Here is a 27,638-nt window from a genome sequence, read left to right on the forward strand (position 1 = left end):
TATCCACTTCAGGTCACACCAAATCTGGGTTATTCCTGGGGAGAAAAACAAGTCTCTTCCATCAGGCAGCTGATGCCCAGAGCACGTCAGCACTCCTATTTCTCCCACCCCCTCTGTCACCCTTGCCCCTCACCCTCCTAAATCAGCACTTTCCTGCGCACTGTTTGCACAAGAGTCACCTAGGATGGGGCTGCCAACATAGTCACAGGCCTGATGGTAATTCTGATGCAGGTTTCAGGTAAGGCGGGCTGATCTCCCTCTGGGGAAGAAGCACGGCACAGATGTTTCTGCCTCAGTTTCCCTAACTTTCCAAGCACTTTCTAGAGAGATGCCAGGGTAAAAATGTGCAACTCGCAGTATTATGCAGTTTGGTCATATTTGTTGGGTGCATGAAAATAATAATTACTTCCACATTCAAAATCATGATGAATGGATAAGGAAGCTGTGGTACATATACACAATGGAATATTACTCAGCCATTAAAAAAAATACATTTGAATCGGTTCTACTGAGATGGATGAAACTGGAGCCCATTATACAGAGTGAAGTAAGCCAGAAAGAAAAACAACAATACAGTATACTAATGCATATATATGGAATTTGAAAGATGGTAACGATAACCCTATATGCGAGACAGAATAAGAGACACAGATGCATAGAACAATTTTATGGACTCTGAGGGAGAAGGTGAGGGTGGGACGTTCTGGGAGAATAGCATTGAAACATGTATATTATCATATGTGAAACAGAACACCATTCCATGTTCGATGCATGAGACAAGGGCTCAGGGCCGGGGCAATGGGATGACCCAGAGGGATGGGATGGGGAGGGAGGTGGGTGGGGGGTCCAGGAAGGGGAACACATGTAAACCCATGGCTGATTCATGTCAATGTATGGCAAAAACTATTACAATATTGTAAAGTAATTAGCCCCCAACTAAAATAAATAAATTTATTAAAAAAAAAAAAAACACAAAATCATGACCAACTCTTCCTTACCCACAGTATAAAAATTTAAACTCCTGGGACTTCCCTGGTAGTCCAGTGGTTAAGAGTCCACCTTGTGACGCAGAGGACACGGGTTCAACCTCTGGTTCTGGGAACTAAGATCCACATGCTATGGGGCAACTAAGCCTGTGTGCTAAAAGTAGAGAAAGCCCTTTGCCGCAATGAAGATCTAGTGCCGCCAGAAAAAAAGATTTTTTAATTTATAAAAAATGAAATCCAACCTCCTCAGCATGATGGACTCTAGCCAGCTCCGGGTCCAGCCACCTCATGCCACTTCTCCTTTACCTGCAGCGTCCCTGTGATTCTGAAATGATCCCAGGCACCCTTAATGTAACAGCCTGTGCTGCTTTTAGGCCTTCTAACTGGTGGCCTCCTTTACCCACCGTGACCCTCACTCCCCTTTGCCAGCACACACAACAACACACTTCACAGCACAGCTCCTGGGTAGCTTGATCTGACACTTCTCTGCCCCCACGCCTCCCTTCTCCAGGCAGGTGTAGGCACTTCTACTTCTAAGCATCCTTGGCCCCTGATAAGTGTGTGCATTAAAGCTCTCCTCATGCTGGCCTGCCATTGCCTCCCAGCCATTCCTCTCCTATCAGGAAATTCTGAAGGGCAAGGTGTGTATCTTTTCATGTCTGTATCCAGGATTCTTATTATGGGCCACAGTGCCAGGTCTGTGATAGATGATCAATTTTAAAAATCATTTTTAACTAAAAAATTTAATTACAATCAATTAAAAATTTTTTAACAAATGTAGAGAGGGATTCAAAACATTAGATAACAAACAACAGGATAATATCAACAAGTAGACAACTTCTGTATACCCTAGTTATTGCTTTCATTATCAAATAAAATGAAGTATCTTCATGTACGAGGATTTATACTAGCCTCCATGCAAAGGTTTATCCTAAAGAACAACATTTACCAGCAAACGGGACACATTTTACTCACACAAAAGGATGTGGGGGTCAACCAAGGGAGCAAAGAATTGAGAAGGTATTTAAGATCCTCTAAGAATTAGCTTCTTGGGATCTCTTGATTGGAATAATGATCTCCACTCCTCAGAAGCTGGAGCTGTAAGTCCTGTCTTCTAATCCAAAGCCACTACTTCCATGCCTAACAAGTTGTGTAACACCTGCAAGCTTCTGTTCCCTTATAAAAAGGAAAAAATAGTACAGACTTCACAGCATTGTCCTAAGGAACAAATAGAGTAATTTGCATGAAGCCATCCATTGATTCTGTGTCTGGCACCCAGTAAACAATGAACGAATGGTATTGGTTGCTGTTATTTCCAGTGCTTATAAAGTTAAGCTTTATAATATAATCCCAATGTTTAATAAGACTCCTAGTACTTGTTATTACAGAGTAACACACAACTATATATATTTCACATACAGGCTGCAGGTACAAGGTGCTGATGTGGTTGTCCTTTTAGAGCTAAAAGGGGCTGAGTCTTTGGAGGGTGAAAATTTCTAGTTCCAACCACATAGCAGAGCATATGAGTCCTCTGGGAGATAATTCAGGCCACAGAGTGAGATGTCTCCAGGTCCCAGTTTACAGGTAGATCTCCTATATCCTCCTGGCCTCCACTTTGGGGTCTGGAGCTTCCAGAAGTCTCAAATCTTTCAGCGCTCTTGGATGGTACAGGTACAAAAATGGGCTGTTCTCTTCAAATTTTTTTTCCCTTTAGCTATCTCTGAGCTATGATTATCAATACACTCTAGCCTAGTCCTGCTGTTGTTGTTTAGTGGCTCAATCTGAATCTTTGCGACCCCATGGACTGTAGCCCACCAGGCTTATCTGTCCAAGTAATTTCCCAGGCAAGAATACTAGAGAGAGTTGCCATTTCCTTCTCCAGGGGTCTTCCCTACCCAGAGAGGAAACCTGCCTCTCCTGCGTTGCAGGCGGATGCTTTATCGCTGACCCACCAGGAAAGCCCCAGTCTAGACCCAGACTTGCTACAATTTGGGAGTTCCAATTGCTGGCTTGGGGGCCAGAGCAGTAAAGGGTGAGCAGCGCCCCCCTGAGGCCAGCGAAGAGATAGCGGCAGCAATAAGGGAACAACCACGCAAGATGCAGGCGAGTCTCTCAAACCACCAACCTGGCCATCCTCAGGGGGTCCGACTTGGCGCTGACTCGGGAGCAGCACCTCTAGTCATCGTGCATAAAAGCTGAGAGCCGCTTACCTCCTCAAAAGCACTGCAGCCTGTCACCACGATATTTGGCCTGAAATTGTTTATTTTCACTTTCTTCTCCACCCTGGTGTTCAGATCGGCCAGGGAGGCTTCCGACAGGATCATGACGGGGCTGCAGTCCGGGTAGGCCACCTGCGCCAAGGACACGGCACCGTCAGGCCTTGCTGCCCGCGGAACGGGCTCAGCCCAGCTGCCAAGCCAGGCGAAGCCCAGAAGCCAACCCAACAGAGTGCAGAAGGGGAGAGCTGTGTTCAGGAGGGAGAGGTGACTCCGCCCGCCGGCTTGGAAATGGCCAGGTCAGCGCCGGAGCAGGGTTCCTGACCCCAGCCCCCACCTCCACCCCGGGGGCGCAGATGGGGCTCCCTGGCACACACAGAAAGCAGTAGGGCCAAGGCTACCCTGCAGCCTCATCTCTTGTTCCTCACTCCCGCCCAGCATTGAGTCCCCTGCCTCATCACCACCACCATCACCAGACAGGGGAAGGGTCTGCTGCCAATCAGCTCTGCTCTAGCCCTGATTTCCTTTGCTTGCGCCATTCACTCCCATGCTTTTATTAAGCAACCGCCTATGCATCAGACACTGTTCTAGGAGGGGAGATAGTGTGAATACAGCAGATAAAAAACCCCAGCATTCAAGGAGCTTGTAGTTCAGGGATCGTGGGGAGAGACACCCCGAGATGCATTTTGAGCCTCATCTCACTGAAGAATCAAAGCCTTTGGTTTGGGGGCTGTAGCTGACTCAGGGGAGGTGCCTTTTAAACACCAGAAATGATCATGCCCCACTGGCTGTGAAGGATGGACTTGGATCAAGTCTGTTTCTGTGATTTTAGAAGACCTGGATTTAGTCCCAAGCAAACCTCATGGACAGAGGAGCCTGATGGGCTACAGTCCATGGGGTCACAAAGAGTCGGACACAACTGAATGACTGAGCACATAAGCAAATAAACCTCACTTTGGCCTGCCAGCTCATCTGCTCTGTCCTTGACACCTGTCCAGGTAGTGCCGTCAGTACCCCCCTGGGTCATCCCTCAGTTCTGTTCAGTTCAGTCGCTCAGTCGTGTCCGACTCCTTGCAACCCCATGGATTGCAGCATGCCAGGCTTCCCTGTCCCATCACCAACTCCCAGAGCTTGCTCAAACTCATGTCCATCGAGTTGGTAATGCCATCCAACCATCTCATCCTTTGTCATCCCCCTTCACCTTCTGCCTTGAATCTTTCCCAGCATCAGGGTCTTTTCCAATGAGTCAGTTCTTCGAATCAGGTGGCCAAAGGATTGGAGCTTCAGCTTCAGCATCAGTCCTTCCTAACTGGGGCCCCAAGGGAGGCTCTTTGTGGGCCCAGAAGGAAGCCAGAAGGGAAGGGCAGCTCCCTGCAAGCTCACCTGGTAATTCTGGTCCAAAAAAGGGAAAATTTCATTTGACACTCTTCCCTTCATGTTCTTTTCAAACTGAACCAGCCTGAAAGCATCCGTTTTCAAGAAGTTGGTGAACCACTGAGCAGCCTCGTCGCCACAGTCCCTGCCCTGGATGTCAAGACCAAACACCCTGGAAAGGTCACAGAGAGCAGGGGGGTCATGTTCGTACATCAACACATTGACTGGTGGGGTCAAGGTGGCAGAGCTAGGCTGCTGGGATCTGACCATCCTGGGAGACCAATGAGTGGTCCGTGGGCCAAAACTGGGCAGAAGCAGAGCGGGAGGGAGCACGGAAGAACTCGTCAGATGCTTGTAACTCATGCAGTTACAGCTGAAATGCCGGTTTTGTTTCAAAAGCCTGATGCTCTGCATTCCTAACAAGCTTTGGGATGCCTAGGCTGCTGGTCCACGGACCAAACTTTAAGTCGCAAGGACTTAGGATGCTTCAGAAAGGGAGAGGGACCATGGTGTGGTAGAGGCACCCTGAACTTGGAGTCTGGTAGACCTGGTTCAAATTAGAACTCTGCCACCTCTAATCTTATGACTTTTAGCAAATCATTAAACTCCTCTGACCTTCTGTCTCAGTTACAAATTGTAAATAATACATTACCTGCTTCACAAGGTGGACTTAGGTTCCACCAGATAACGAAGTGGTCTTCAAGGATTTTTTTCTTGAGTGACCTCAAAAGATAAAAGCTATATACCCCCTAAAAAAGCTATGCACCGCTCATAGAATTGCAAGTTGACATGTAAACTTTTTTCTTCTTTTTTTTTTTAACTGAAATAAAGTTGATTGATAATATTGTGTTAGTTTCAAATAGAAGTGATTGAGCTATATACTTTTTCAAGTTATTTTCTATTATAAGTTATACAAGATATTGAATATAGTTCCCTGTTTTATGGGCTTCCCAAGTAACCATAAAGAATCCACCTGCCAGTTCAGGGAGAGTTGGGTTCAATCCCTGGGTAAGGAAGATCCCCTGAAGGAGGAAATGGCAACCCAATTCAGTATTGTCTTCCGGATAAGCCCATAGACAGAGAAGCCTGACGAGCTACAGTCCAGGGGGCCACAAAGAGTCAGACATGACTGAGCAGGCATGCACTGTGTGTGTCCCTGTTTTATACAGTGAATCCTTGTTGCTTATCTATTTTATGTATTTAGTTCATATCTGTTAATCTCATACTCTTAGTTTTTCCCTCTCTCCCTCCCTTTCCCCTTGGGAAACAATAACTGTGTTTTCTATATCTGTGATTCTGCTGTGTATATAGATTCATTTGTAATATTTTTTAGATTTCACATATATGTGATAGCATATAATATTTGTCTTTCTCTGACTTACTTTACTTAGTATGATTTTCTCTAGGTCCATCTGTATTTTTATAAGTTTAATTTGTTATGAAACATTAAATTTCCATTGAATTGTAAATATTAACATTTAAAGTAAAATTATATCATAATGTATATGTTATACCTTAATATTATAAATATATACAAATTATATTAAAATAAAATTATGCTTTTAAAAGCATGCAATGGAATTCAAATGCCAGGGTAGTTTGATAGCTATTTTTAAAAACTATTTTTAATAATACATGATTGAGGACTTCTTTTATGGCCCACATTCTAAAAACTATTTTCAAATTTTTTCCCAGTCTAGGACTCCCCCAGTGGTCCAGTGGTTAAGATGCCATGCTTCCGCTGTAGGAGGCATGGGTTCCAACCCTGGTTAAGGAAGTTTCACACGCCACCTGGGGCAGCCAAAGGGGAGACAAATGTTTTCCTAGTTTTATGGAGACGTAATTGACATACAGCACTGCATAAGTTCAGGGTATAAAGCATAACGACTTGACTTACATATATTATGAAATGATTACAAGTTTACTTAGCAGTCCTCATCTCATATTTCTTTTAAGTTCCTTTTTTCTAATGATGAGAACTCTTAGAATCCACTGTCTTCACAGATGGAATGTAAGAATTTGATTTACAATAATTCCACTCATCCTTTGAATCCTTCTGTGATCTTTGGCACTTAGTAATCATTCATTAAAAGTGTTTTTAATAATTTATCAGCAACAATTTGACTAGAGGTGCCTTCATTTTGGTGTAAGACAAAGACTTTGCAGAATGACTTTACCCCTGTCATTAGAAACATTCTCCTTTATCGATACCAGTATTCTTTTATTGCCTGGGCCCCACGGGGTTTTCCCTCCCAGGGCAGTGCTCTCTACTAAGACAAGGGAGGGGCAGGCCTTTCCTGTACCAAGGAGAGGTGGAGAAGAGAATTTGCCCCCTGCAGGTAACATCACAGCTGGAGAGAGAACCTGTAAGATCCCACGATCTGGAAACTGATTCCCTTAAAGGGACCCCAGCCCTCAGGTACCATGGGAGGTGTTTGCACTTCCCTGTGAGTGCCTCCTCCAGGCTGAAGGCCCCTGGGGTGATGGATGTGAGGGAATCGGAGTTGGACAGTGAGATGCTCCCCGAGGCCCACAGTCTTTGTCTAACAGCTAGACTCACCCCACCTACTGTCAAATCTCCGTGCTGTTCTTCTGAAGTTTCTTGGACCTTAGCTTTCTCTCTAAACCCTCTTCTTAGAGCCACTGTTTGGCCTCATACTAACCACTGGTTCCAACCCCATGGTCCTCTCCTGGTCCTCTCCCTCACCACCTTCAGCCTTTCCCCTAAAACTCTCCTCCACCAGTCTGCTACTCCATACACATCTGCTCCCTGGGCTGAGCGCTTCCTTCAACCCCTTCAGGACAGCCCTCCTGTGTAAATGCACACACTTCCACCCACTCAGGTGAGCTTAGTGCCGGCTGCTTGAGAGGTAGAGAGCAACCAGCAGGGCAGGGGAAAACTAACCATCCAGTGCCCCTGAAAGTTATCCCCCCAGCTAATCCTTCCTCTCTCCCCTCCCTGCTGCAGACTCTACCCTTCTGTCATTCCACCTCCTGCAATTCTCTCCAAATTTTATGAAAAGTTCACTTTCTTCCATATACTTTCTACACGAAATGTTCTATCCTCAACACCCCATAGAAAAGAACTGCATCTCCCTGAGTGAGCACAACAGAACTACATTAGTTAGTAATCTAATTTAGTTCAGGGTTGAAGGAAATCAACCCTGAGTATTCACTGGAAGGATTGATGCTGAAGCTGAAGCCCCAATACTTTGGTCACTTGATGCCAAGAGCCAACTCATTGGAAAAGACCCTGATGCTGGGAAAGATTGAAGGCAGGAGGAGAAGGGGACAACAGTGGATGAGATGGTTGGATGGCGTCACTGACTCAATGGACATGAGTTTGAGCAAGCTCCAGGAGGTAGTAAAAGACAGGGAAGCCTGGCACGCTGCAGTCCTTGAGGTCACAAAGAGTTGGACACGACTGAGCGACTGAACAACAACAAAGTTAGTGATCTACTAATTCATAAAGCAAAATAACTCACTAAAGATACTTAAGAAAATATAAAAGCTTGAATGGACTTTTACAAAGAAAATCTAGGCAGTTTTACTGGAAAGTTTCACCAATGATCAAAGAATAAAAACTATCAAATGTAAATAGAAAAAAAAAATTAATTGTCACTTAAAATAGGACAAAGAGATAAGATGTCTATGACTCAATCTAACAAGAGATATACAATTCTATTATACAGAAAATTATGAAACTTTGTTAAATAAAATAAGACACAAATAAGGGAGAAAAGATAACACATTCATGGATAGGGAGGCTATTAACAATAAAGATGATAACTATGTGAGATCTATCATTTATTTAAGGGCTGCTATGAATCAGGCAATCTTGAAATAAATAACTAAATTCATTTCAATTTTCTCTAAATGGAGCCTCAAATTCAATGCAATTCCAATCAAAATCCCAAAAGGATTTTACATGGAATTTGACAAGCTGATTCTAAAATTTGTAGGAAGGAATTCCCTGGCAGTCCAGTGGTTGGGACTCTGTACTTCCACTGCAGTGGAAATGGGTTCGATCCCTGGTTGGAGAACCAAGATCCTGCCTGGCACACAGTGAGGCCAAAAAAATAAAATAAAAACAATAACAATGTGCCATTGATTAAAAAATAAAATAAAGTGTGAAGTCCAAGGATAGTCAAGACACTTGCAAGATAAAATAATGAGGAGACTCATCCTACTCAATATCAAGATATAAAGTTAAAGAAATTAAGACAGTGACGGATAGGATCAGGAATGGATACAGAATCCAGTACAAAGGAGAGAGAGCTCAGAAAATAACTGACACTTCCTGAAGAAGCAAGTGGCTCAGTGGTAAAGAAGCAGGAGACGCAGGTTCAATCCCTGGATCAGGAAGATCCCCTGGACACGGAAATGGCAACCCACTCCAGTATTCTTGCCTGGGAAATCCCATGGACAAAGGAGCCTGGCGGGCTGCATTCCATGGGGTTGCAAGAGTCAGACATTACTTAGCGACTGGACAACAACAACAACAAAGATCTTAAGATGCCACGATGCAGGTGACATTATAGACCACTGGGAAACAAATGGATTGTTCCATAAAATACTGGAACACTTGATAATTGTATAAGGAAATCAAATTGAATTTCTACCTCAAATCACCATCAAAAATAAACTCTAAAAAAAAAATAAATAAACTCTAGATGCAAAAACATAAGTGAAAAAAGGCAAAACTTCAATAGTTTTAGAAAAAGAACAGTAGGAGAATTTTTTATAACTTTGGAATGGAGTATATTTCTTAAGACACACAAAAAGGGCTGATTCCATCCCCAAAAGATTAATTAATTTGAATACCATAAAATGTAAAATGTGTTTTTCAGAAGATACCATAAAAAAGATTAAAAAAATAAATCACAAAGCAGGATTTAGCATCTCTTATAATTGACCAGAGATTTGTATAGATCCAACCTAAAGAACTCCCCATCAATAGGGAAAACTTGGGCATGAAACATAGAAAGTAATTTCATAGACAAAAAGAACACAAGGAACCAATAACTATAAAGAAAAAATATTTAGCCTCCAGATTTCAATGGAATGCATAGAAATGCAAATTAAAACTACAAAGAGATACCACCTAATTCATTTTAAAGATACCTGCAGAATTTAAAATATAAGAAAAGCCAGATGATGAGGACTGGTAATAAATCTAACTGATGAGGACACGAGGCAATGAACCCTTACTCCGGTGAGGTATAAACTGGTACAATTTTGGGAACCGATTAGGCATTTCCTTATCAAAATTAACAGGCAGATACCCAAAGACTCAGTAATTCTACTCCTAAGATCATGTGCTAAAGAATTAAAGATATGTACAAAAACGTTCTTAGGACATTTTTCACACTAGAAAAAACCTGTAAAATGACACGAGTTAATGGAGAAGAGCATAAAGAAGTTGTAGCAAAGTCATACAGTGGAAACTACACAGCAGTGGAAAAACTGAACTATAGCTTCCAGCCACAAGCAACAGATGAATCTTACAATGTTGAAAAGAACAGGAAGCTACAGAAGAATACATATTGTGTAATGACATTTTATAAACTTGAAGCAAAACTTAACCATATATTATCTAGGAGCACATCCATATATAAAAAGGAGAGTAGTGGGAAACAGGAAAAAAAGAAATTCGGAACCCTGGTTTCTCTGAGGGGCAGGATATCATGAAGGTACTAGAAATAAACCCATTCAAGTTGTATTTCCTAAGTTGGGTATGGTGCTAGAGGTGTTCATTTCAGTATTGTGTTTTATAATTTACATATACTTTATGTGGGGCTTCCCTGATAGCTCAGCTGGTAAAGAATCCACCTGCAATGCAGGAGACCCTGGTTCGATCCCTGGGTTGGGAAGATCCCCTGGAGAAGGGAAAGGCTACCCATTCCAGTATTCTGGCCTGGAGAATTCCATGGGCTGTATAGTCCATGGGGTTGCAAAGAATCAGACACGACTGAGCGACTTTCACTTTCATACTTTATGTAGATTCCTTTAAGACATATCAAATATTTAATTATATGATATTGTCAGTAGTCAATGTATCTCATAATGGAATGAAACCCAGCTAGAGAAATCTCTTCTTCAAAGGAAACTATTACTTCAGTTATAAAGAAAAAAAAAACTTCCGTTGGACTGTCCAGGTTTAAAGTCATTTCTTTCTCCCACTTGAAAACATAAGCTTGGACTTTTTAGAAAACATCAATCGTTCATAAATCCTTATGGTAATTAAGAAGCTCTACAATCGCTATCAAAAGATAAAATAACACCATACAGGGTGAATTGGGAAACTAACAATGAAAGTTAATTAAATCCATGAAACTGCATCGTCGTCGTCCCTATGGCTCTGTTAAGGAATCTCCTTTACTTTTTCTGAGCTTGGTCTCCTCATTTGTAAAGTGTACTGATATCTGCCTCATAAACTTACTGAGATAATTAACTGAAATACTGAGGTCAATGAACGATTGCTTCAGGCTATCAAAACTGTAGAACCTGGAGTGATGGGTTTCAGTTCAGACACTTTGCTAATAAAAGCATATCATGAGGGTGCAGGGAGCATTCTGAGGCTCTCCAATTTCCACATGCTGAGAAATCTCAGGTGGTTACAAAGGGAGCACCCATGACAAGTGTCTAAGCCTCTAGGATGCCCTGCTAGCACAGGACAAGACCTTGAAAAGTCATGGAACTGGATGCCCCTGCAAGATCCCACAGACTGAAAGAAGCCCAGGCTTGAGGTGCATGTCTGGCCAGAGGTCAAATCTCATACCTCCTGATGGAGGTGCATTAGTTTCAATCTCAGACCTCAGGGGCCACAGAGTCAACAGGAAAAGCCTCAGCATCCATATCATTCAACCCAGAGATACAGGCCGGAACCTCTCCACTAATGAAAGCCCTTGTCTGCCTGGCAATTCTGAATAGAAGTCCGTCCTACTTGAACAAAAGGAGACAAACCCTAAAGACTGGCCCTCTGTATCCTCTCTATATTTGTATTACTTTTCCTATTTTTGATGCTTTGATATTTTGGGACTTGGTGATGCTGAAGGAACTCCCCCTTCAAGGGCTAATCAATTCAGAGAGATAGTAAAACACTGGGGTTTCATATGCAAACCAGCCAATCCAAAGTCCTCACTCCAACCACCTCCCGCATTGCATTTTACACTCTGGCCACCGTCCGCTGCTCTAATCACCAGGGTCAGATACAGACAACCAAGGACAACTCCTGTTCCCCAGAGCCCATTTTCCCAGAGCCTGCAGAAAACAGAATAAAGACTCTTGCAGTTTCCCCTGCTCCCTCTGCCTCCTGGCAGACCCTCGTATTTCCCCATGTGGTCCTGCATGGCATGGGCCTCTGGTTTCCAGGCACATGTGAATATAAAAAAACTTCTTTCTTCATGACAGTCATTTCTATGTCCACATGTCCTGCCATAACTGATGAAAGCAAATCTAAATATCCTTAATGCGGTATTCTATTTCACCCACTCACACTTGACCACTGGCTTGATCCCAAAACAGACTAGACTTCTCTTAAATATTTCCTTTGCCAGTCTCATCATCTACTGTACAAAGTGTGGCAAGGTGGAGCACAAGGGAGAGCCTAAATGGAGATGAGTCCCGGCACAGGTCCCCGGAGCCCCAGAGCAGAGCACCTGCAGTCATGGAGCTTGTTTGAAGAATGCAGCTTGGTGGGCAAAACCAGCTGGTCCATGCCTGGAGCCCTGAGGATCAGGCAATCGTCCTCATAGGCGATGGAGACCAGCACAAGACGAGGTTCCTGCCGGCCAGTCACCATGTGTCCGTCTTCCTTTATCACCAGCCAAAACCTGCCAGGAAACAAACAAGGGCACGCTCAGAAACGCCTTTGCCACCCACTCCAAAGCTCCCCTCTAGCTTTCTATTTCATCACCACCCTCGCTCTCTGGGACTTCCCTGGTGGTCCAGAGGCTGAGACTTCAAGCTCCTAATGCAAAAGACCTGGGTTCGATCCCTAGTCAGGGAACTAGATCCCACACGCCGCAACTAAGAGTGTGCATGCAGCAACTAAAGATCCCAGGTGCCGCAACTAAGACTCGGAGCAACCAAATAAACATTAAAAACAAAAAAAACAACCAAACTCTTTCTGCCCCAACTCAGGACCCAACAATTTCTAGACAATATCCAAGTCTAGCCAAATTCTTTCGGTCCAAGAGATGGTGCTACCCCCCGACCCCAAAAGGAGTTTGTTTGGTACAAAGAACCCTGGGAAAGAGCATCTGGCCAATGTATGAAAATCCCTAGTCCCCAAAATCCTGGTGAGGCTGGTGTAGGGACCTCCTCTACTGCTAAGACTCATACATTGCTCACTTTGGGACTTTGTTTTGGTCAGAGACTTCCCTGGTTAAAGCAAAAGGTCTTCCAGGTCTTTCTTCTGTGGAACAAGAGGGGACTGACTAAATGACTACTGGTCCAGGTGGACTGAAACTCTAAACAAAGGTCTTGAATGTGTGTGACGCCAGTGGATGCAAACCAGCTTCTGCTGGGTTTAGCTTGCTGGGACATGTGGTCCTTGATCAGGAAACCTGTAAAGAGCCTTTCTTCTTCAGGCACACATCAAAACTTACATAACGTTATAAACCAATGCCGTGTCTGTATGTGTGTACTCAGCCACTCAGTTGTGTCCAATTCTTTGAGACCCCATGGACCATTTTTAAAAAGAAAGCAAATGTGGTATATCTATATGGTGGAATATTATTTAGCCATAAAAAGAAGGAAATTCTGCAATTTTTGACAACATGGATGAAACTTCAGGGTATTAATAGTAAGTGAAGTAAGTCAGACAGAAAAAGATAAATACTGTATAATCTCACTTGTAAGTGAAATCTAATAAGCTGGGAATTGCCGGAAACAGAAAGTAGGGCACTTCCCTGGTGGTCCAGCGGCTAAGACTCCACGTTCCCAATGTGAGAGGCCCACGTTTGATCACTGGGTGGGGGGAGCCAGATCCCACATGCTGCAACCAAGACCCAGGGCAGCCAAATAAGTAAATATTTTAAAAAGAAAGTAATGGAGAGGAGATTGGTGGCTGCCGTGGCTTGGGAGTGGGGGAAATATGTGAGCACCTTCAGGTGGTCAAAGGGTACAAACTTTGAGCTCTAAGGGGAAAAATGTCTGTAGTGTACATTATGACATCTATAGTTAATAATACTGTATTTACACTTGAAAATTGTTAAGAGAGAAAACCTCAAATGCTCTGACGATAACAACAGCAACAAAATGGAAATCATGTGCGGTGAAGGATGTGTTCATTAGCCTTATTACGGGAATCATTTCACAATATATGTGTGTATCTAATCATCACATTGTACACCTGAAGCTTACACAATGTTATATTTCAGTTATCTCAGTAAAGCTGGAGAAAAAAATGACTTAAGCAAATCATGTGTTTGATAAGAACTCACCTTCTAGACAGTCCCCACCCCCCACCCCACCCCCATCCTAGGCTCAGCTTTCACACTCTGTGTATCACATCCAGGGAGAGCGTGGGGTGCAGAGTGAGCTGAAGAATGGAATGGGAGGCTGGTTATGCTCTTAGCTATAGTAATGCATATACTGATATTTTGGCTTATGCCACACATATGATTTGATTACTAAGTGTGCTGCCCCTAGAGAAAATGAGTTTCAGCGTCACTGTTTGAGACAGAACAAGTGCAGTGGGTGAGGAACTCTGCAGACTGAACCACACTGAAAGCTGAGGCCTCCCACACAAGAGCAGGATAAAACGGACAGCCCCTGCTGGAAGGAGGGAGACATTTCAAAATATGCCTGGAGCCAGATGGAATGGTGAGATAACCTGGTGAGCCAGGTCTCCGCCCTCTCTGACTCTGGCAGGGCGTCTCCTCTCTGGACCCTCCAGTTCAGACAGCCTATCCCTGTCCAAGTGCTGGAGGACTTGCCTCCAGGCTGGCAGACAGCAGACGCGGGCTGGGTCCTGAGCCCAGCTTCCTGGCATGTGTGCTGCTGTGAGGGTACAGTGGTGGCAGCGGCGGTGGTGACAGAGCAAAGGCATTTTGGGCATTGCTGCGGCTACTCTCCCGGGAGCTGAGGATGCTGGGCAGTACTAGGTCCCCGATCCTCTGAGGGGGCCTCCTTTTTTTTTTTCCCAGGCGTCTTTGGCTTTCAGGGTTCCCTAGCCCATTCACCTGCAGGGTGAGAGTGGGTTCTGTGACCCAGGGCTTTCCTGCCTACCTTGTCACAGCCCTGTGATGCTGGGAAAGATTGAGGGCAGGAGGAGAAGGGGGCGGCGACAGAGGCTAAAATGATTGCATGGCATCAATGACTCAATGGACATGAGTTTGAGCAAATTCCAGGGGATGGTGAAGGACAGGGAAGCCTGGCGTGCTACAGTCCCTGGGGTCGCAAAGAGTCGGGCACCACTTAGCAGCTGAACAACAACGGTTCCCTCAGGGCTGGGCTCTGTTCCTTATTTCCAGCTTCATCCTTGGGCACAGGGTCCTGGGTGGCCCTGCTCTGATGAACCCCACCAAAGCCTGCACCTGAACTTCCAACATGGCCCGTCCTGCTCTGAAATGAGCCACCCTCTGAGAGCCCCACACAACCAGGCTTAACCAGACAGGAGTCACACACCCCCACGGCCCATTATTTCTATAAGTCAGCCCCTCCCTGGGCCAAGTCTTCTCACCTCCCATCTTTCTCTCCACTTGAAACCCTGTGCTCCGGTTCTCAAGCCTCATCCCCAGTTCCAGTTTATTGTATAATCACCTGGGGGTTAATCCCTGGGAAGAGGCAGAAGTGGTGGCTGGAAGTTCTGCGCTGACCTGCATTGGATGGGACAAGAGGCAACTTGCAAGCAGCCTGACACTGGGGCAGGACGATCACAACAGAGGATGCAAAGTGCCGTCGGCAACACACCCCAGCCACTCCCATTACCCTGTAACCAGCGTGATGTTATTTTTCACCTCTCGCACACAAACGATGCCCAGGAGTGAATAATGACCTCTGCTCTGCCAGATGGGAAAGAAAGGATCTGTCTGCAGTGTGGATTTGATCATGACCCACTTTTCCTCACCTGCAACCCTGAAAGCCAGCACCTTCATTTTACACAGAAAACATGAGTGTGTGGCATGAAGAGCATTGCAGAGCCCAGAACAAAGTCTCCAAAGGATGCCCTGAACGACCCACAGCAGTGTTCAGGGAGCAGAGGGCAAGACAGGTGGAAAGTGTCATTTCTAAACGGACAGACTAGCCTGGGAAGCGGGAAGGACTGAGCCAGCAAAGGGAGGGAAACAGGCACCCCACCACAGAGAGCTGGAGGGTAAAAGAAGGAGGGAACGACACTTGGGATAATAAACTTAGGGGACTCAGGTCTCCAAGAGGGAATAGTCTGTGCAGAAGAAATGAAGGGCTGGCTTCGTAAAGGGCTGGGGTGGATTTATCAATGGGTGAGACATACGGCCAAGGAGGACAGCCCAGAATCTGTGCCAAACAGCCAGTGTCAGCCTTTTGCTGGACAGTCTTGAAACCAGCTCAAAGCTCAGGGCACTCAGGCCCAGTGCTTGCAGATACGTTAAAGGCTTTGAATAGAACAGCTCTAGAAATTGAAGGCCCAGAGCACTTACAGAGGAAGCGCTCAGTGTCTGAGACAGTTCCAAAGACACAGGTTCAAAACGGAAATAAATCAAGGCGGCCTTTTCCTGCCTTCTAGATCTTCATAGTTTCATGATGGAAATCTCAAGTTGGGAGAATAACAGCATTATAGCAGAGTTCTTTCCAGTTTGTTTTCCAGTTTCAGTTATCGCTTAATAAATAAAATATAGATTAGACAGGGACTTGGGGATCATCATATTCAACCTCTTTAGCCAATGAAAAACTGAGGCTCAGAAGAGGTTAAGTGACTTCTCTGGAGGTCTCCTGAGACTTGATGTGATCCTTGCCCTTGTAAATCACATACTGGCTTCACAGCAAGGGCATGAGTATTGCCCTCAGAGATATCAGTTCAAATACCTCCAGCATATAGCGGTCTTGTTGTTGTAGGAGATAGATGGACTCCAGGTTAGATAGTTACAACTGGCCTCCTGTTTGCATTTCACAGGGGCCCAAAGAAGTGAGCTTCAGGCTGGATACTTAGAACTGTTAGCATTTTCTGAGACAAGAGATAGGTGGGCTCCTCCTCACTAAGAGGGCTGCCTACATCCTTTCTCTCCACATTGCTAATAATAAACTTTGTATCGGCATTTACAATTTCTGCCTCTGTGATAAATGCATTTTTCACTGGGGGCAAAGATCCAGGGAAAAAATGGCTTCTAGCCTCTAGCCCTTGCTGGCTAGATGGCTAAGATTCCTGATTCTCATCCAGGCTACCCAGGTTCAATTCCTGGGCAGGAAATTAAGATCTCATTTCACTGCCGCCTCACCGAGATCACTGTGATCTCAGGTCAGATACTCATCCTTTCTGATACCATTTCCTTATTTGCAAAGTGGACACAATATCTAGCCCACAAGATTGCTATGAGGCTTAAATTATATTATCTGTCGAAAGGTCTTAGTTCAGTGTCTGCTGGGTATGAACCACTGAATAAAAGTATTCCATTGCTCTTCCCTGCCTCACCCCAGTCTCCACACCATGCTATCCTATCTCAAGCATATATTGTTCAAAACAAGGGAATGCTGATACAGTTCCATCTATTTTCGGACATCTACAGAGGCAGAAAAGCGAAGGAAAAATATTCTCTTTCCATGGAAGCCAGAGTCACAGCAAAGTAGTGGCAACATGCAGTGGGAAACAATAGTTCTTCCTGATGAAAAGTGGACACACAGGCAAGCACTGAACCTCTGTGAAGTAGCATCAGTGCTTCACGTGAAGAAGGGAGCACAAGTGCCTTTTCTCTGGATGTGCAGCATGAGAATTTATGTCTTCACTCTGGCTCAAGTCTTCCCAGCAATCAGGAGGCTTTTCTAATCCTTCACACTTGAATCAGCTCAGATCCTTCTTAATGGTCCCAGAGAAAACCCTCTAATGATAGCATCAAAATCACCTAGGGAGACTTTAACACCTGAGAAATAGAGTATTTCCTGCCATATCAGCAAACAAGGATGTCACGTGAGTGCTAAGTCGCTTCAGTCGTGTCTGACTCTTTGTGACCCTATGGACTGTAGTGCACCAGGCTCCTCTGTCCATGGGATTCTCCAGCCAAGAATATTGGAATGGGTTGTCTGCCCTTTTCTAGGGAATCTTCCCAACCCAGGAATGGAACCCGTATCTCTTACATCTCCTGTATTGGAACACAGGTTCTTTACCAGTCAGCAGCAATTTCAGCCCTCTTTTGTGAGCTGGTGAGTCCTGAGGGAACTCAGGAAGAATACCTGCCATCCAGCAACCATCAGAGTACAGCCACTTCCTTCGCTAGCCCTGAGGAGCTCAGGGTGTGAAAAGAGGATGCTGGCCCAAGATAGGTGTGGTGCATATCAGAGGAATGATTTCAGTGAGCTCAGACTCTTGCATCTTCCCATAATAGAAAAACACTAAATTCCTTAACTTGGGATATCTAGTTTTTTTTTTAATTTACAAAAAACTTTTGACAATCAGACTGACTACCTGCCCTTTGTTGCAAAACTCTTATATAACCTGGCTCCTCTCTTCGCCTCTTCAGACCAGTTCTCTCAGGATCACTTGAGATGCTATCTCCCGGGTTTGAAGTCCTAAAAATTCCCGCCAAATAGAACTCAACTTAGAACTCAACATAGTTCTCAACTTGTAGGTTGTGACTATTTTTTAAGTTGACACACCCCACATGAGCTTGTTTCACTTCTATTCCATAGGCCTGGGATGGGAAACTCAGGATACTATAGTCTTAAAAAAACTCTCCAGGGATTTCCCTGGTGGTACAGTGGATAGGAATCCACCTGCCAATGCAGCGGACAAGGGTTCATTCCATCCCTGGTCCAGGAAGATTCCACAGGGTGCAGAGCAACTGAAGTCCGTGTGCCACAACTGCTGAGCCTGCACACCCAGAGCCTGTGCTCCTCAAGAGAAGACACTGCAATGGGAACTCTACGTACAGCAAGGAAGAGCAGCCCCACTCACCACAACTAGAGAAAGCGTGTGCAGGAATGGAGACCCAGCACAACCAAAAGTAAATAACTCTCCAGGATTAGAAATCTGGGGTGAAAGGGATGGAAAATCCCCTGTGAGCTTCACACAACACTTTTCTAAAACAACCTGAAGTTTTTCCATGCCGTGGGAGCCCACATTTCTTTAAGGGAAGAGCAATCTTCAGCAAAGAGAGAATACATGTGTCCCAGGAGTGAACTCAGGACAGTAGACATCCTCCACTAGAAGGCTCCCACAACAACCAATCTGCAAACCTCCCTCCTCTAGACACAGGACCACAGCTAATCAATCCCAGCCAGACAGCAAAGCATCTTCATCCTAAGGAAGCAAAAAAGGAGGTTCCATTCTTCCTTGATCACTCTTTCTAGGGTTTGGAATCCTTCCCTATCGCAAATACCAATTGGCACATGCCAAGGGACTGGCCGTCTACCTCTACAAGGATTAAACCAGATGCTGCTGCAGCTGCTGACCTTCAACACCTCCTGAAAGTTCAGGGTGGCACGCGGAAATGAGGCACTCTGTGCTCTGGGAAAAACTGAGAAGACAGGTCCTCAGATGGTTAGACATTTTCAGGAGCCAATTTTGTGAGCCCAATTTTTATGTCTCCTCATATTTGGAAAAGCACTAAAATCCTTGAAGGTGATGACTGTTCCTCATGACTAGCAAAGCTTCACGAGACTAGTAGAAATCTTCTGGAAAAATATGTGCTTGATTACATGTATTCTCCCTTCCCCAAATCACACGCATACTGACCTTTCACCCTGCCTCTTTGGAACAGTTTCTCAGAGTTATCTGAGGTTCTGGCTCCTGGGTGGCAGTCCTCATTTTGCCCCAGGTAAAACTTAACACTCACGTTGTGCTTTTTTTTTTTAAGTTGACACCTGCCAAGATGGCCTTCTCCTTATGCAGCTGCACCATTCTGTGTCCAGGAGTATGTCTGTGGGCTCACCTCTGGGGGGAGAAAAATGACAGGGCACCTTTTCTGAGGGAGGAGGATGAAATTCTGATGTGACAGGTCCTATGTAGGTAAGGACTTTACCCAAAGTTCTTCACTGAGGACCACTCTGCCTCTGGGGGAGGGGACACAGTATTCCTTTAGTGGCTAGTATTACACTCATGGTCCACCTGCCATCTCCTCTCCCCAACAGAAGACTGCCCTCTGCTCATTACGTATTAGTGGGTCAGGGCCCCAACCTCCAGCATGTCTCAGGAACCTTCCCCGGGGATTGGAAATGGTGAGGGACCAGCCCCGGCAAGGCCAAAGCCAGCGTGCTTGAACAAGACTTGGTTTCAGCATTGCTCCCATCTACCCACTAGTGCCAAGAACATTTTATTTTTCTACTATTGCGTTCATACTAAGAATCAGAAAATTTAGAACAGCAGCATTGGAGATAAGCAATCAGATCCCCATGTTTTTATAGAGCCTCTCCTCCAGGGAGGGGCAGAGACTTTGTAAAGCAAGCAGGACCCTGTGGGGCTTTCTCAGGACAGTCCCTCCCTCATCTCTGCTTTGCTGCTGCTGCTGCTAAGTCGCGTCAGTCGTGTCCAACTCTGTGTGACCCCATAGACAGAAGCCCACCAGGCTCCCCTGTCCCTGGGACTCTCCAAGCAAGAACACTGGAGTGGGTTGCCATTTCCTTCTCCAATGCATGAAAGTGAAAAGGGAAAGTGAAGTTGCTCAGTCGTGTCCGACTCTTAACGACCCCATGGACTGCAGCCTACCAGGCTCCTCTGTCCATGGGTTTTAGGTCCTCTTTGAAGTACCTTGTTGTTGTTCAGTGGCTAAGTCCAGACTCTCTGCAAACCCATGGACGACAGCATGCCTAGATAACAGTATTTGAAACACATTTTCTAGATAATAGTATTTGATACATATTTCCTGGGCTGTTTTACAGATATGAAAACCCTTACCAAATGGAAGATGTTAGCTACTAGATGACCACGAGTACACAGCTCCAGGCCTCCTGGAGCCTAAGGAATGATAACATTAACTCCTGTGACACCCCTATGTTACTTCACTGTAAGCCAGTCAAGAGAATTGTGCAGGATCTTATTTCTGACCCTCACCTGGCTTTAAAAATGCTTTGTCAAGGGACTTCCCTGGTGGTTCAGTGGCTGGGACTCTGCAATCCCAGTGCAGGGGCCAGGGTTTGATCACTGGTCAGGGAGATGGATCCCACGTGCTGCAACTAGTAGTTCACAGGTCACAACCAGAGATCCCAGTGCAGACCAACAAATAAATAAAGATAAATTAAAAAAAAAAAAGCTTTGTCAAATCCTTTCCAGGAGAGGTTTGGGGGAGGCCTGCAACACCAGTCTCCTTGCAAGGCCCTGCAATCAAGTTTTCTCCGCTCCAAGCTCCAAACTCCAGCCTTTTCGGTTGTTTGGCCTCACTGAGCCCTCCAGGCACAGAAACTTGCAGCTAACAGCTTGCCTCCACTACCTTTCCAAATCTGAACCAGACATGAACTTGACCTTTCCAGCTACAAGATCAGAGGCAGGGGACCCAACAAGCAGCCAGGAAACCCACGAGGCAAACCTCTCTTCTCCTTCCCTGGGACAAGGTCCAGCTCCTCCAACCCACCCCCTCTCCGGCAGGTCGCACTCTGTCTCCGCGCCCGGCCCTACCTGTCCCGCAGGTGGCCGCTGCGCAGCCCCAGGGCCGTGCACTCGGCCGCGTCCACCGAAACCCCCTTGCAGGACTTGACCGGGTAGATCCACAGCTCGCTCACCGTGCCCACCTGCTGCAGCCGCCGGCGCCGACTGGGCCGCGCACGGCGCCAGGCGACGGCTCCCAGCGCCACCGCGGCCAGTCCCAGGGCGGCCACCCCCAGCCAGCGGGGCCCGGGCGGCGCGGGGAGGCCCAAGCGGGCCAGAGCCGAGGAGCCGGCGGCGCCCATGACCCAGCGATCGCGGGCGGGGGCCTGAGCGCACACGGGGCAGCGTCTGGAGTGAGGAGGGCGCCCGGGCGCTCAGGGCTCCGGGCGAGAGGGCGGAGCCAGGGTTGGTCCAGTCACCCGCCCAGGCACCCTTTCCGCGCGCCGAGGCGGCGGGGCTGGCAGTGCGCAAGGAGAGGACGCCTAACTGCGGCGCCGAGGACCCGGCGGTAACCGAGGGACATGAGCCAGAGAGCGGGCCGGGATGCTCAGACGCCCCTGGGGGAGGCAGGGATCAGGAAACCGAAGCCGGAGGCCTGGCTGCCCTCTCTCTCTCTGAGCGGACACTTTCGCTTTATTGCTCCCTCTTCCTGGAGGCCTGCGACGCAACCCCTCACCCGCCCACATTCCACCCGCTCTCCACTGCGCCTTGGCTTCCAGCACGGCCCACTTAACTGCGTGATTGGAGCCCACCGAACAGGGAAAGCGGAAGTCAAAGGGACCATTTTAAACGTTTAGCAGCTCCTACTGGCAGATGGCTCTGAGAACTGCAGAACTTTGGGCCCATAACCCGCTCCGTGGAAACTTCTATGCTCTGGATAAACTCCACCAGGGCTTCTTGCTGCATAAGGCCAAGCCCCTAGGATGGCCCCAGCCTCTTATTCAAATGCCTACCTGAGAAAACTCACTGTTGCCAGGAGGTTTCAGTGTTTTGTTGCTGCCAACATCTCAGGACTGGCCCCTCGATCCCCACCTCCATTCCTTGTTATAGACCTTTGCTCTTGGCCTCCTTAATCAATAGAAATCAGTAAGAGGCAGAGGCGAGGCAAGAAATTCAAGCAAGGCTATATTGGAACTTGAGCTGCAGCACTGGGAAGCAAAAACAAGTAACAGATTCCCTTGCTTGCTCCCTGAGGCACGGGGGCAGGGGCGCTGCTGATTCCTTATGTGGGGGTGAGGGCAGGGCTGGAGGGGTAGCTTAAGTGGGTTGCCCACCCCCTTGGTGGTCCTAGGTGCAGGGTGCATGAGCAGTGCAAAGCAGGGTGCTTTTGCTGGGTTTGGGGTCTTTTTGTATCTTCTTGTTCATAATTTTCCCCCACTGCACATGCACACAGCTATTTTTGTCCCTTGTAGTTTCTTTGTATTTTGTTGCTGCAGGACACCTTTGTCCAGGTGCAAGCATTGCAGCAAAGGGTCTCAGGTCCCAGCCTGTCTCACTTTTAGAGCCCTTACTCGAAAGGCTTCACCATTGCGAATCCTCCCTCTGTCCCTTCCAGAGGTGTACGAATTTCCTACAACTCAGAGGTGTCTTTCTCAAGGGCCTGAGAACCATTCCTTTGAACTGTAATCAGTATCGCTGGCCCAGCTCCATCTCATTGCCCCCATGCTTGTCAGTTTCACCTGAGACCCCTTCCTCTCATTCACCCTTTAAAACCCAGTCACCTCATGGAGATGGAGTTCAGTTCTTTCCCCTCAGTCGCTCAGTCGTGTCCAACTCTTTGCAACCCCATGGACTGCAGCAAAGCCTCTCTGTCCATCACCAACTCCTGAATATGAATGGCCAAAAACAAAAGACACACGCAAAAGAAAAAAAGAAACACAAGCTGACTCCTGTCATAATCATTCCATTCGGTGTGACTCTTCAGTTCAGTTCGGTTGCTCAGTCATGCCCAACTGTTTGCGACCCCATGGACTGCAGCACCCCAGGCTTCCCTGTCCATCACCAACTCCCAGGAACTTATTCAAACTCATGTCCATTGAGTCAGTGATGCCATCCAACCATTTCATCCTCTGTTGTCCCCTTCTCCTCCCACCTTCAATTTTTCCCAGCATCAGGGTCTTTTTAAATCAGTCAGTTCTTCGCATCAGGTGGCCAAAGTATTGGAGTTTCAGCTTCAGCATCAGTCCTTCCAATGAATATTCAGGACTGATTTCCTTTAGGATGGACTGGTTGGATCTCCTTGCAATCCAAGGGACTCTCAAGACCCTTCTCCAACACTGCACAATTCAAAAGCATAGATTCTTCGACACTCAGCTTTCTTCATAGTCCAACTCTCACATCCATACATGACTACTGGAAAAACCATAGCTTTGACTAGACGGACCTTTGTTGGCAAAGGAATGTCTCTACTTTTTAATATGCTATCTAGGTTGGTCATAATTTTTCTTCCAAGGAGCAAGCATCTTTTAATTTCATGGCTGTAGTTACCATCTGCAGTGATTTTGGAGCCCCCAAAAATAAAGTCTGTCACTGTTTCCATTGTTTCCCTATCCATTTGCCATGAAGTGATAGGACCAGATGCCATGATCTTAGTTTTCTGAATGTTGAGCTTTAAGCCAACTTTTTCACTCTCCTCTTTCACTTTCATCAAGAGGCTCTTTAGTTCTTCTTCACTTTCTGCCATAAGTGTGGTGTCATCTGCATATCTGAGGTGATTGATATTTCTCCCAGCAATCGTGATTCCAGCTTGCGCTTTCTCCAGCCCGGCATTTCTCATGACGTACTCTGCATATAAGTTAAACAAGCAGGGTGGCAATATACAGCCTTGAGGTACTCCTTTCCCAGTTTGGAACCAGTCTGTTGTTCCATGTCCAGCTCTAACTGTTGCTTCCTGACCTGCATACAGATTTCTCAAGAGGCAGGTCAGGTGGTCTGGTATTCCCATTTCTTTGAGAATTTTCCACAGTTTATTGTGATCCACACAGTCAAAGGCTTTGGCATAGTTAATAAAGCAGAAGTAGATGTTTCCCTACTGGTCCTATAAAATTCCTTTTTACTGCTTTAACTGAAGTCCACTTTTGCTACTCCTTACCAGCTCCATTCACACAAGCTCTTGGGTAAACAGTGGATTTTCTTAGAGAAGTTAAGGTTTGAGGTCATTTGTTTATCTTTCAAAGATTGGCGTTTAAGGTGCGGCCAGGTTCTGAAGAGTTACTAGCCGGCCACCTCCCACCATCAGGATTGGTCAGTCACAGAAAAGGGCTGCCCTGCAGGCTGGGAGGAGAGCAGAGGAGGGCAGGGTGCAAAGGAGCCAAGCTCCCTTCCACTGTTCCTCCTGCAAAGGGAAAGTCAAAATCTCCCTGTAAACAGACCCTGTTTGAAACTCCAGGCCAGTGCACTCTGTCTCTTCAAAGAGCACATATTCTCATCATGCTCAGAGACCAAGACTTGGATTTCTTTTTCTAGTGTGGTGTTGTGAATGAGGTGTGTGTTTAAACTTACACCTGGTCCCCATCGCCTCTCCAGATACCAGACCCCACGAGCCTACTATTAGCACGAGGTCCTTATGAACCCATCCCCCACACTGCCCTTGAGCTCCCGGACATGAGAAACTATCTTGTTGATTAAGCTTCTGTTCCTTTCCACACACATTTATTGCTCATTCCCCCTAGATTGGCCCTGGGGATTTAATATATAGAAGAAGCTGCCCCACTGTCTAGGAGCTTACAAAGCCCCTAGAAGACAGACTGGGAGGATAATGTCGGAGGGCAGGTAAGGTTAGGGTGCAATGCAAGTGAGCAGAAGAAGCAAGGAAATCTCAGGACAAGTCGTGAGCTTTTGAGCTGAGACTTAAACAAAAAGGAGGGCTTTGGAGAGTGACCCGAGAGGGGATTCTGGGCCAAAGGAGCAGCCCCTGCAATGTGGAGAAACTGAAGGATCAAGAGCATGTGGCATGTTTGAACAGCCACTAGAAATCCCCCTTTATTAGAATGTACCTGTGTGTGCAGCCTGGGAGTTGAGGTAGGACAGGTGGGCAGGGCCAGATCACAATGCACCTGTCTCATCTTAACATGGAGACCCCTCAGGATTCAGAACAGCAGTGAGGCGTGATCAGGCTCCAAGATGTTTGAAGGTCACTCTGGCTTCTCTGGGAAGGAAAAACGCCAAAGGTGGTTAAATGAGAGGTGCCCTAGCTCAGGCTGAAGTAACCCCAAATCAGGGAAAAACAATAATGGAGATGGGAGTCAGGGAGCTCCTTGGTGGTCCTGTGGCTTAGGGTTCTGTGCATCTACTGACGGGGGCCTGGATTCCACCCCGAGTCAGGGAACTAAGATCCCACAAGCCTCGCTGTATGGCAAAAACAAAATAAGCTGGCGATGGGGCTGTGGATAGGAGAGATAGATTAGCAAGAGGTGGAGACAGATGGAACACTGAGATTGAGAGAGAGGGGTCCATGGAGACTCCCAGCTTTCTGGCATAGCTCTCTGGGTATGGCTGGGAGGTGCCATTCTTCAAGATAAAGAATTCCAGAAAAGCTCATGTGGGGAGAAAGATGATGAGCTCTGTTGGGAACAGTGGGTGTGAGTCATATGTGGAACATCAAAGGAGAAATAGTTACCTGGACAGGTAACTTGACCTTTCTGTGCTCCCATCTCCTCATCTGTAAAATGATGGCTAGAGATCTCTGAGATATCAGCTCGAAATTCTGTATTTCTAGATTGGTACTGGCTGGCATCGATTCCAACAGCCAAATAAGTGAGGAACTTTCCCATGATGAGCACCAAGTGTGCTACCCTCACCCACCTCACTTAGAACCTAGGCTGCCCCAAATGCCATTTCACCAGAGCTCAGAGTTGGGGTGATTTTGGGGACCAAGGATATTCCTTAGTAGTAATGTGCAACTAGCAGCCCTAGTATCTTCATTGCTAGAATTTATGAGAGGCAATGGGAGGTTGAAGATCTATTCATCTTATTGGTTATTTGCTTTTCTTTTCCTTTTTGATTTGGAAGATTGCCTTGTGTATCTTTTTCTTGTTGATTTATAACAGACTTTTGTAAATTTAGGAAAATATCCTTTTATCATATGTGACTCAGAGTTGTTGACTTTTCCCCTAATTTGTCAGTTTGGGGGAAACTTCTGCTTACTGAGACATCACTGTCTGCCTCGAGGTGCTGATACATCTAAATAAAACTCACTTGATTAGAGTACCAAGCCAGGAAGCAGAGAAAAAAGTCTAAAAGACAAATATTGCTCTTGGTTAAGCCAGGCCTTTATCAGGAATGTGGATCTCCACCAGCCAACAGAATTATTAATTAGGACTACTCAGCAGTGTATCTCTCTTGGGTAGATGTACAAATTAGATTATTAGAATGTGGTGATAAAAAACCTTCACATAAGAAATCTTATGAGTCACATAGGCTAAAATATTTTAACCATCTCAAAATCTCAACAGTCTGGCAAAGTAAAAGTTTTTTTTTTCACTCATATCCGAATTCAACACAGATGGACAATGGAACCAGTAATTCATTGACCCAGCCTGCTTCTAGGTGGTTGCTCTCCCCTCTATTCAGTTAATGAGAGGAGAAAGCAAGCAACGTTCTTGTGTGGGAGGTTTTATAGTGGGATGATCTGGGAAGTGTTGTAAATGCTTCTAATCTCAGAGAAACAGCAGTGAGCAGTCCTGAAGAGAAATTGTAGGTCCCTGCCCAGGAACTAACCCTGGGTGGCCTGGATCAAAACCAGGAATCCTAGCTACCAGACCACCAGGGGATAGAGGTCAGAAGCAAAGTGGCCCTGGCTCTTTCCCCCATTTGAGATCAAGAATGTGTCAAAGAGGCAAAAACTCTAAAAAACAGGTACAAAGTTTATTATTAGAGACACAGCATAACCTGTGGAAGAGCACACAGAGAAGCAGTTGGTTAATTTAAGACAGAAGCAAGGCAGAAATACAGCCCCAGAGAGAAAGGGTATGGGCATCCTCTCTAAGGAGGAGGAGCACAGTACGTCAGAAACGAGACAGAAATACACACTCAGAAAGGAATGAGAGCGTCCTGAATGAGGAACACAGTTTAGAGGTGATTTAAATCACTTACATAGGACAGTCCTTCTGTTAGGGGAAGCACACTGATTGAAACCGCCCACCCTGGCCAGGCACCATAGTAACCATTCGCATGAGTTGTTTTATGACAGGAGATCCTGTTAAGAAATACGAAAGTAATAAGCCACCACCAACCAGAAGAGTTCGGGAAAGGTCAAAAGGAGACACCGCGTGTCTGTCCACTTTCCAGAATCCCTCTTGCTAGCATCCATCTTGGCTGAGCGATGCGTGCGCCACCAGGAAAGAC

The 27,638-nt window shown here is 46.1% G+C and overlaps 1 protein-coding gene across 1 annotated transcript in view; it reads right to left on the minus strand.

Annotated features, from left to right (window-relative positions):
• MTARC2 (mitochondrial amidoxime reducing component 2) overlaps positions 1-21,669 on the minus strand; it is a 38,572-nt gene extending 16,903 nt beyond the window's left edge. The window contains exons 1-4 of the mRNA XM_081495412.1: positions 21,324-21,669; positions 12,238-12,411; positions 4,586-4,748; positions 3,197-3,337 (exon numbers count right to left, since the gene is read on the minus strand). Of these exons, the coding sequence (XP_081351538.1) occupies positions 3,197-3,337; positions 4,586-4,748; positions 12,238-12,411; positions 21,324-21,595 (750 nt within the window). The 5' untranslated portion in view covers positions 21,596-21,669. The remainder of the gene's footprint in view (positions 1-3,196; positions 3,338-4,585; positions 4,749-12,237; positions 12,412-21,323) is intronic.
• Between the last annotated feature and the right edge of the window lie 5,969 nt (positions 21,670-27,638).

Source organism: Giraffa tippelskirchi, chromosome 5 (genome assembly GCF_054371585.1).
Source record: "Giraffa tippelskirchi isolate mGirTip1 chromosome 5, T2T-mGirTip1v1.2.pri, whole genome shotgun sequence".
NCBI lineage: Eukaryota > Metazoa > Chordata > Mammalia > Artiodactyla > Giraffidae > Giraffa > Giraffa tippelskirchi.